The sequence below is a fragment of the Gavialis gangeticus genome, unplaced genomic scaffold, assembly GCF_001723915.1.
Source record: "Gavialis gangeticus isolate Ggan-Ray unplaced genomic scaffold, GavGan_comp1, whole genome shotgun sequence".
Lineage (NCBI taxonomy): Eukaryota > Metazoa > Chordata > Crocodylia > Gavialidae > Gavialis > Gavialis gangeticus.
In genome coordinates, this window is record NW_017729032.1 from 52,056,935 (window position 1) to 52,068,474 (window position 11,540).

Sequence of the window (11,540 nt, forward strand, 5' to 3'; positions counted from 1 at the left end):
GCTGCCAGAGTTCCAGCCTGCAAGGGGCTGGGGGGGAGCAGGAGGAGGGTGATCAGGCAGGAGACGCCATGTGCACGTGCACATACACACATGCATGTAGCAGCCAAGCAGCATGAAGAGCAGCTCGCACAGCTTGCTGCAGGTAAGGTGTGGGGGAGGAATTGAAGCCCGCATAGTAAGGGAGGGAATTGGGCAGAGTTGGGGCTGGGGGCACTGCCCAGCTGGGGTGGTGCATGGAGTTTGAGGTCTGGGGCCAGGGCAGGAATGCGCAGCTGCAGAGCCTGGGTTGGGAGCGGGAGGGAGATGCAGGCAGCTCATTCAGGGAGCAGCTGGTGGGCTGGGTCCCTGCCACTATGCACACTCCCAAGGGGAGACATAGGGAGCATGTATCACCAGATTTGTGCATGGGGCGAGGGTGGATTCAGGCTGCCCACTGCAGGCTTGGGGCTCCCTGCCCGTGGCCCGAGTGGTACCCGGCATGGCAGGGCAGAGCGGGGTACAGGGGCTTGGTGTCGCCACTGGGAACCCCACACTGCCATGGCAAGGTGTTCCCTGCCTGCCCGGCAGCAGCAGGGCTGGCAGCACAGAGTTGTACCCTTCACTGCCGGACTCAGTCAGATAAATTGTGCCCAAGCTGGGGACCCCAAAGCTGGGTTTTTATTTTTGTTTTTTATTTTTTGCAGAGAGTTTCAAACTTTTGCTTTTCACAAGTCTTAAATTTATACCAGCCAACTGTTGATATATATGAGCTTCTCTACTCAACAAAATGACCTTTCTTCACTCAGTTCTGCCCAGTTCTGTGATCTCCAGCACAGGCTCCTACAGCTCGAGTTAAGGGGTGTTGTCATCTGCTAGTGAGCTATAACTGGCTGGACAGAACTAGAATATTAGGAATCAGAATTCCAAAGTATTGAAATAGCATCATTCACAACAGTAGTGACTTAGTGTTTGATGTAAGGTGCAAAATGGTTACAGCATAAATGTAATTTAAAAACTCCACAAAATATGACTATTTGGGTGCCTAAGTATTGTATGGGTAAACATTTTGCACACAGGATTTTTACAGCAGATTAAGAGCTGCCGTGCCAAAACATAGGCTTCATTTTTGTAACTAACTGTGATAGATAAAACATCTACTATAGAATCATAGAAAATTAGGGTTGGAAGAGACCTCAGAAGGTCATCCAGTCCCACCCCCTGCTCAAAGCAGGACCATCCCCAACTAGATCATTCCAGATAGGGCTTTGTCCAGCTAGGCCTTATAAACCTCCAAGGATGGATATTCCACCATTTCTTTAGGTAGCTTGTTCCAGTGCTTCACCACCCTTCTAGTGAGAGAGTTTTTCCTAACATCCAACCTAAACTTCCCTTGCTGCAACTTGAGGCCATTCCCTACTTGACTGTAGGGAACTGAACTCCAAACCTTGAGATTATTCATCTCTGCAGGCAATGACTATACACTAATTTACTGTTTAAGTTCCTTGATAATCAGTAATGTGTGTTCAGTTCAAATTTGTTGTCCAGAAAGAAAACTCTTTTACTATAACATACAGGATCAGTTAAAGAAAATAGGAATAGATTAAGAGCAGTAAGTCATCCCTTTACTAAATTATCTCTTACCAGTATTTCCTATTCCTTCCCAATGTATAACATCTTTAATGTGTGCAATATTTTTTTACAATAATTATACTCATAAAAATATTAATTGCTTCAGGGACAGATGCTAACATGTAATTACATTTCTAACAACATTTATGTGTGGGAAAAGGTTTCCTGGGGCGGGGGGGCTGAATAGCTCTGAACAGCTATAGCATTTCTTAGAAAACCTTTTAAGTATTCTGATCAACATATAGTAAGGAACTTACTTGGAAAATCCAGGAAATGGCATTTCAAAATTCTGTTATTTGTTTTTAAAAGGTAATAAAATACAAATGAAAGACAAAAATGAAGAGATGTACTTTCCTTGCAGACAGTTGTGGTTTATGTAAAGAAATGATGAGAAACAAATATACTTTCCTGGCATGATTAGGACAGCATTGCTGTTACTGAAAGGGAAAGGGAAGTGATTTCCTTATTTCCACTCCAGCTTGTACTGTCAATTATTTTAGGAGCACCACAGCTAATCAGTAATTCCCAAGTTCCTTCCTCATTCAAGTTAGAAGTGTGACTCCATGTTAAATCGATGATAACTTGGTTGTGGGTGGGGAAGAAGGTGATGAAGCACTGAGCAGTTCCAGAACTAACTAGACTTTTTTTCTTCTGGCCATGACAGCTATAAGAGAGAGAGAGAAACGTGGTGGGTGTGGGGGAGTAAACTGATTCAGGCTGGAAGAATAGGGGCTATCTAGGGAAAAGGAGAAAAATAGCAAGGAAAAATTAAAGAAATGGGGAAGTTGTGGTCAACAGAATAGCATAAAGTAGAGAAAAGCAATTCATATAAATGAACTAGAGAGAAGAAGTATTGCAATGCAGCATATTATTTGAGAGGGGGGAAGCAGTGGGAGTTAGGGGTGGCAGGAGGAGTAACACTTTTCCTTCTCTATGAATTTTTGAGATTTCAAATATTTCTCCTTGTTGACCAGTTCTTAGACTACTGAATCAGGCAGCCGCACCTAGCCTTCGGGTTAGAAAGCAAGGGCCTGATTTGGGAACCTCGTGAACCACCAGACCTCCTTAGTTTATGACTTTGTGAAACAATAAAAGTTTTAAATTGAACATCCAGGTCTGAGCCTGTGCTTAATTCAGTCCTTATATAATTTGGCACGAACTCTCACACTCCTGTCTTGAATCATGAGAAGAAAACCAAAAAACAAAGTCATTGGACCCAATCTGATTTGTTGGGTTTTTTTATTTCAGATAATTTCAATATATTTTATTTACATTTCAGCCTTTAAAAACATTTTACTATAAATTTACTTAAATTTCAAAGTAAACTTTTTAAATTGAAAAACAATACTTTTAATTTTGAAAATATATTTTTAAAAAGTTATACACACATTTTCCTGCAAATTGGTTGAAATGGAAATTTGTTGAAACTGAATCTTTCACCAGTAAAAGTTTTATTTTATTTTCTATAACTCAGCATTTTATGACAAAAATGTTCCATTGAAAAATTCGTTAACAGCTCTAATTAATAACAGATTTCAGTGGACAAAATTCCATTTCAGTGGTCAGACTGTGTCAGAAAATCATTTTGCTTCAGTCTCAGAGCATTTTGGCATTAGATGTGCAGAAAGTTTTTTTGACTAAGATGCTGAATTTTTTCATTCTTGCAGAGACAAAAGAAAAGAAAAGCAATAAAGACTTTCTCCACTGTCAGAATACAGAAGTGTATTCAAATAATCAGTTGTGTTTAAAATGTATGTGCTAGTGACACAAACTCTTTTTTTTCTTTGGAAATCTCTTAGTCAAGCCCTTAATCCAACATAAAGATGTTGATCTAAATAGATACTTTAATAAAGAACCAAAAAATATTCAGTGCAAATCAAAATAAATCAATGCCACCACTTGATGGAAGCTATTTAGCTTTGGGGGAAAAAAAAGTCATATTTTTCTTAGGGAAGTTTAAGCATAAAGTGGATACAGCAGATAAAGTTAATGTGCACAAAAACATAAGAGCAGAAATATTTAGAAAAAGATACATAGAACAGTTAGCAACCCTTACATTCTGTTTATCTAATAGTTAAGTAGATGAATGCAGAGCTACCTATTAAGACCTCAGTTTTCTAGGCCAGAGTGCCAGCCTTTTCACTAGATCAGCACCTTTGCCAGCTGATCCACTGAACCAGATACATTAGCTGCAAAATGATTCAGCTGCCTGTTTCTATTGAAGTGTCCCTTGGAAAGAACTGAGGATGCAATTCTGGAACACAGGGTGGTGGGAAATTAAAAAATAAGAGAGCACAAGGTTAGCAGACTAGTTTAAGCCAGCCTCCCAGGCATTAAGCATACAAGTGCGGTAATAAAGGGACAAAAATAATGAAAATGAAAATCCACAGTTGTTTAGCTTTAATCAGCGTGCAATACTCTGTTGTTTCAGTCATGAAAAATATGAAATTTTTTTTTTATTTGAGTGGATCCAAAAAAAGCCTGTAATTTATAATTTGACAAACGGTTCTTTGGCAAAATGATTCATCTAGCCTTTCTTTAAACTCATTTGCAAAATTGTGCCAGTAGGATCAAATACCAATATCTAATCTCTCCTATTTGGCAAACAGCTATAATTCTCTATATTTTTTTATTGTGCTCAGTTACCGTTAAGAAAGCCATTAATGCCTCACATAAGTATAATCAGTCACAAAATAAATGACATCCTGCTGCTAAATAAACAAATTCATACCATAAATTCTTGATAGCCACATTAGTTGGCCAGTGACCTATCCTTGATAATCTGCACATGGCTGTGCTAAAGTCCTCATAAAAACAAATACACTTGAAGACAGTGCCCAAAAGGATACTACCCCTTTGAAAACTGTCAAATTTTACATCACTGATTGCTGTAGCTGTTCAAGGGCATTCAGAAGTAAAATGACTCCAACTGCAAGCATAGATAAGACTGCTGCCAGGCTGCTCAGCACAGAATATATTGTGAACATAATGTAAACCAACATATTAATTGCCATCAGCAGATTCAACAACAAATACATGTAGATTCTCACATGCATATTTAATACATTCATATATCTCACACTGATACTGACTCCACAGGAATGCTTCATTTCTTCCTGCTATTTCAACACTCACTTTGAAAAATGCAAGTCCAAAGTAGCAGAATTTTTAACTTTTCTACAGTCTAAAATCAGAATAACTAAAATATGGGTGCCTTTCTCCAGATGTGTGACTCAAAGTGAAGTGCCTCAGAACCTTACGGAGTAAATGAAGAGAGCTAGGCACCTCCAAATGGCCATCCAGACTGCCTAGGCACAGTTACCCAGAGCAGGCCAGCACACATCATTGTGCACAAGGCTTTTCCTGAACATCCACTCCACCTCAGAGCTTAGGCACTCTGACTATTCAGGATGCAAAGGAGAGGCACATAATTGCCACCACAGGCAATGTATAAATGTTAAGTGGTTAGAACACTCCCCTGCAAAGTGGAAGACTTGGTTATAAGGCCTCTTTAGCTAACGGGACTCAAACTCATATCTCTTATGTTCCATCTCTCCTAACAACCAGGCCACAGGCTAATCCTACTCCAGCTAATCCTACAACTAGACCTCTCCTACTAAAGCCAGATAATTCTGCTTTCCAACATCTGGGTTCTGGTCCATGATACCAGAACTGTGTCTGCATTTTACACTGGACAGCTTATGGGTAAGAAGCTTCTTGCTTCCTCTCCTTTTGGCTCATAACTCTTGCATTCCTTATTGCCCATTGGGCCAGCTTTAACAAGCAGGGGGAGGGCACTGCAGTGTAGTGGATAGGGCATTCTTCTGTGAAGTGTGAGTTTTAATCCTGTAAGGCTGAGGAGAGCCTGGAACTCAGGTCTCTTATTTCTTGGTATCATAGTGTAACTACTAGATTATTAGGCAAGGTGTGCATCCAGGCTGGCTATGATTTGAGTGAGTCCAGGTGCTGCACAATTATACTAAACTCAGTTCTATCATGTGAGTTAGGTGTGGAGACTCAGACATAGTTTAGACACCTCCCCAGTCCTGATGTATATTGCAAGAAGGCTGGGTGTCCAGCTGCTCAAACTTAGCCTAATGCACATACTCAGTCTACATAGATCAAGATCTTTTCAGGCCAGAATGTAAGCAATGAATTAATTTAGGGGCCTGAGAGGTTTTGAAGCTACTGGTATAGGACTGATTACTTTTATAATTCAAATTTTTAATTTTGACTATTGGCGTGTACCATAGGTTATGATACAGATCTTGCCCTACAGATGGAAGTCTGTCACTCTTTGTATGCCTAATTGGCAGTTTTCCAGCCATGCTACTGGTCTTTTTGACATGTGGACAGTTGGTGATTTTATTAGATTTGCAGTATGCAGTGGTGGTATACACACAAAGACTGAGCATGTGCCATTGACTACACACTGGCTGGCAGCTACATGGATGTGTATGTATGCTGTGGACATGCAAGTCATGAAAATGTTGCTAGACAAAAACCCACAGAATGAGTAATAGGTGTTAGGAAGAGGAGGGAAGCTCTCCCATGTTTTAGCTTCAATAGCTAAATCATTATTCAGGAAACTAGAGACTCAGGTTTTAGGCCTGACTTCACTCAGTGGACATTTGAGCCTGCATCTCTCTGACTTCCCAGCACAGTGCTGTAACTACTGTGTGTATTTACACATGAGCATTTAATGCTCATTCACCCAATTTAATGTGCATTAAGGGTGCACGTCTACACATGTGTGCTGGTTGCCTCTCATCCTCCAGGGCTGGGCTGCTCACTGGCAGCCCCTAGCTTTCAGGCTATAAAAGTCTCCAGCCATTTTGTGCCTTGGGGCACACAGCACAGGAAGCCTAAAGAAGCCAGTGCTGTCTGCAGGAGCCCACCAGACCCCGTGTGCTGCCCCCACGCCCCACCAGGACCAGACCGGACCAGACCAGACTAAGGCAGCCTCTGCCTGTCCTGTCCCCTAGCCAGAGTTGCTCATTGGCCACAGGTAAGGGCTGCAAAGTGCTGCAGCCTGCTGTGTCCCTTGTCCAGCTCTGAGATTCCCCCCAGGGCTGCTGGCCCTGCTCTCTATGGCAGCAGGGCCAGCACCTGCTCCCACTCAACCCCAGCTCTGTCTCTTTGTAGGCACTGGGGTGAAGCACTTCTGCCACATGGCTCCCCATCCCTGGCCATGCCCCTGTCCTGGGTGCTGCTGGCAGTTCTCCAGGGCTGGCATCGCAGGGATAGCCATGTGGGGGCCCAGAAAGCTGGTGCAGGGAGCATATCCAGCACATCATCCCTGTCGAGCCCTGGCTGTGCCCACTCCTACCCCAAGTGTCCGGGCCCCCAGCTGGACCCGGGAGGATGTATGCAACCTTGTGGCACTCTGGGGCAGGACTGACATCCAGAGGCAGTTTACACAGTGTGGGTGCTTGAATGCCCACATTTATGAAGCCACTTCAGCCAGGATGTGTGCACAAGGCAACTCTAGGATGGCATAGCAGTGTTGTGTGAAGGCCATGGTGTTGCAGACACAGTGGGTGGCCATGACCGACTTCAATCATCAGTCCAAGCATGCCCAGAAGACCATGCCCTTCACGCATCAGCTGACCTGCATTTTGGCGCCCCGGGAGATGGGCTGCACCCCGGTGAGTGCCACCAGCAGGGGAGGCCTTCCCTTGCCCACACCCTCCCCTGATGCCTCTGGAGCATCACCAGAAGAGGGGATCTCAGGCCTTCACCGCCCCACCCCACCCCACCCACCTCCCTGGCTGCTGCACCCACTGGCAGCTCAGGGAGCTCTGCCTGGTGGCTGCCTTGCCCTTGGCCCAGACTCACACTGCACCACAAGGAGTGGCCAGCTACACCACTGCTGACCACGAGCTCCTCCCAGGTCTGTATGCTGCCAGCCATGAACACTGTGCTCAGCCAGATGCTATCGCTGACAGGGAGCCCCATACCGAGCTGCCAGCTTCAGTAGCCCCAGACATGTGGTAAGTCATGCACTGAAGGAAGGCCCTCCCAGTCCCTGGCTCTGCCCTGGCCCCAGCCCCCTGCCCGCCCCTCCCGCTCTCCCTTGGCCCCAGGTTCCCCCCTGCACAGCATGCAGAGAGGCAGGACAGAATTCAAAACTTTGTTGAACAGCCTATGTCCCTGAAGCTGGGTGGGCACAGGCTTCTCATGCAGTGAAGTCTTCCTCAGCAGCGGGGGGCACGTATGTGTAGCGCTGTGGCTGCCTGCAGGAGCTTGCTGCTGCCACACTCCCACCACTGACAGCACTGTCACTGCCTGCAGCAGCTTGCTGTTCCCCGCTCCCGCCCCTCCCCGCCCAGTCTCCGGGTGCACATGGCATTCATGCAGTGGGAGCACTGGGCCTGGCTGGAGACCCTGGAGCAATGGCATGTGGAGCTGCTCTGGCAGCAACTGACCAGTCAGGGCTGGGCACTGGAGCCCATGTCCAGTCCCGCCCCATGCCAGACCCCCAGTCCTGGCCACACAGGACCTCTGGGTCCCATCCACCACCCCACAGCAAGTCTCCGTCTGGGCCTCGGAGGAAGGTCTCCACTGCCTCCTGCCTTCCTAGGCTGCTGGAAAATGGAGTCCGGATGCTGGCTGGATCTGCCATTTTGCCCACCCCTTCCCTAATCACTAAGCTACTAAGACTAAAACATGGGAGTTTCTTCTGAAACTTGTGCTCAGGCACACATGTATGTGGTTTGATCAAAAAGTTCTAAGACTTGATGTTCGAGGTATTGTTCATTAGGAATTTGTACCGAGAGGTCAAACAATCAATTAGGCCTTTTATAAAGAGGTTTTGATTCGATTGAGGGATAAAGTTAGAAGAAACTGCCGCAAGCTGTGTGAAAATTGTTGATGGTTTCTGCAGCATGACAATGCTCCTTCACACACTGTTGTCTCCATTCAAGAATTTTTGGCTGAAAAAAACATTCCTGTGATACCACACCCTCTGTATTCACCTGACCTTGCCCCATGTGATTTTTTTTTGTTTCCAAAAATCAAAATGAAGCTGAAAGGAAGGAGATTTGATGACATTCCAACCATCTATAAGAATGTGAAAGTGGAACTCAAAAAACTCACAGTTGAAGACTTCCAGCATTGCTTCCGAAAGTGGGAGGAATGTAGGGACAAGTGCATATCATCTGGGGGAGATTACTTTGAAGGGGACAGCTCATAAAAATGTTGTTTGTACACTATTTTTTAAAATAAAGGCTAAGTCTTAGAACTTTTTGATCACCCCTCGTATCTTCCTGCTTATAAGCTAAACACATATGATTACACATCAAGACTGCAGAATAACAAAAATACTTAAGCGCCAAAGTGCTTAAGTGATGGTCTATGCAGCCAGAAGGCTATTGTTTAAGTGCATAGAGTGTGACAGAATTCTACCCTAAGTGTCTAGGGGTTGGCCAACTATCACCTGTGGTGCTGGAGGCAGCAGATGAGTGCTTTCCAGTGTTGCACCACATCTGGGTGATGCAGAAAAGCAGCTATGGTAGCATTTGGGTTAGGACCCAAGATTCATTCTGCCTTGGACCCAAGATTAAGGGTTGTTAACAGCTATGGAGTGAAGAGATTAGCAGGAAGCAAACAGATAATAATGAGCCACAAAGTCAGTTGATTCTGTTGGTTCCATTTGAGCAGAAATAAGGCTGTCCATGCCAAGCAGTTGAGCCTGCTAAACGTTGCCAACCATCAGGTGAACATTTGTGAACAATAGTACAAAACTGTGTAAAGCTATAGCACCAAACAAAATGCAGAACTTAAGTCTGGTATTCAGAGATTCCTATGGATGTACCATTAAGAACTATAAATACTTTCATTATGTATCTACATTATGCCTCAATAAACTTTCAGGACAGTGTTACTCATAAACAATACAATGTCTTCTGTAGAAGACTATGGACTTACCTGCTTTCTCTCTGCTCAGTTTCTGAAAAAGCACCTGTAAGGAAAAAAAAAGTTGATTTTTTTAGTTTACCAATAATATTTTTTGCCAAATAGGTTTAGGATATAGGATTAACAACAGTAAGAGTAGATTTTGAACATGATACATCAATATAATCTTTTCTGGCCATTGGAACCCTGAACTCTAAAGAAAAGGCACTGGAAACAAAATACTTATTTTTTTTGTTTAAACTTCTATTAGGGACCCGATTCATAAGTGTAACAGCCAACTGAGGGATTTAACTAATATTAAAAGTATTTGATTTTTCCAATTCAAATCTCCCATAGTAGCTGAAAAATATGAACATGGTGTTAAAGTCATGCTCAGATGCTCCTTTGGATCTGTTACTTCCCCCATGCAAGGATTTTATCTTCAAAATAAGTTAATGTCCTCATTTTGAAAGCCAGTGACTAAATATTATTTATCAGTCATCCCCCCCCTACACACAACTAGGTATTATGAAAAACTTGAAATCTCTCCAGGGAATGAACTTTGGAAATGCAATGAGTTTAATATAAAACATGCAGTTTCATTTAGTTTGTGTGTTTCTGATTCTACTGGATGCCAGTGAGTTTATAGGTACAAACCACTTTGAGTTTGCAGGCATATGGAGATATAGCCACTCTTATTTCTTGCTATCACACATCCTTTGATCCTGTCACATGATAGTCTCCATATGGATAGCCATCTGCACTTAGACCTCAGAAGCTTTAAACTGCTCCATTATCATTCCTGTAACACACTTCCTCTTCAGCCTTGATGAGGATCATCCATGCAAAGATAACTTCAAATAAAAATTTCCTTGAAGCTTTTATATTGTATGGTTTTAATGAGTTTTGCCAAGATATTGGGAATTTTCCCGTCAAATACAAGGGAGAACTGAGTTAGGAATCGGCCTTTATATTGCACCCTTTCTTGGTGAGGGAGCCTGAAGTTTCCATCTTTATTAAATACATGCATGTTTTTTCATAAATACAGCAAGTTAAATAAACAGTTAAATAATTTCTGTTGTACCTTAAATAAAGTGTAAATTACAACAGTAGATCCTGTATTCAAGCACCCAGATCCCAAAGCACCATTGACTTCATCAGTTAGCCCTTCTAAGTTTTACTTGTTTAGAGAGGAAGGCACCATTAGGTACATGGACACTCCAAACCATGGGCAACCAAGCAGGAGCTGATCTGTGGGGGATGGGGTTGAGGGTACAGTTGCACCCCACTTTAATTCCTGCTCTACTGAATGTTTAAAACAAACAGCCTGTCATGGACAGCCTCATTCCTACTCAAACAGAACTGAAAGAGTCAATTAACTTTGACTCATTATTGTTAACAACCTTAATCTTCCTTTAGTCAAGCTAGCCTTTCTTCTACTATTATCCTGTTATCTATGCCTGATGATGTTCCTCTGCTCACCTCCAGCATCTCCAATAAAGGTATATTACTACCTAGGAACCTGTACTGGACAGTGTCATGCCAGGTCATGGGTGGCCAGATGTGGAGGTCACCCAGGATCTGAAGAAGCAATCAAGATCCAAGGGGAGTGGGCAGAGTCCAAGTGTAGGGGAGCTGGGAAGCCAGAAGCCAGGAGATCCATCTAAAGAACCAAGTCAGAGATGAAGAGTATCAGACAGAACACAGGTTCATGAGGCCTAAAAGCAGGTTAAGCTGTTCTGTGGTGCAACAGTCAGAGGTAGAAGGGAGTTGCAAACATGAGGTAAGTTATTGCAGTGACCCTTTATTGGGTTATTCATTGCAGGAGATGATGATGGTTGTGGAATTCTGAACCAGCAATGCAACCAGGGCAGCATAAAACTGGATGTGGGAGGATGAGGGGTAGAAGTGCTGCCAGCAGGTTGCCTCCCTCAACCCCAACTATTTATTTCTGTATGTTGAGGGTGGAGGTGAGTTATGGATATGCCGTGAGCAGGGAGGGATCAGTGTTGGGGGGAAGTACCAGCTCTGCTCAG

General features: G+C 43.6%; 1 protein-coding gene across 3 annotated transcripts in view; it reads right to left on the reverse strand.

Moving 5' to 3' along the window:
* The window catches only part of STARD13 (StAR related lipid transfer domain containing 13), a 591,561-nt gene that overhangs the window by 356,905 nt on the left and 223,116 nt on the right, over nt 1-11,540 (reverse strand). For all 3 annotated transcript variants that reach the window (XR_002098906.1, XM_019524484.1, XM_019524483.1), the window contains one exon: nt 9,538-9,571. Coding sequence is in view for 1 of the 3 variants with exons in the window: in XM_019524484.1 (XP_019380029.1) it covers nt 9,538-9,571 (34 nt within the window). In the remaining 2 variants the exon portion in view is untranslated. The remainder of the gene's footprint in view (nt 1-9,537; nt 9,572-11,540) is intronic.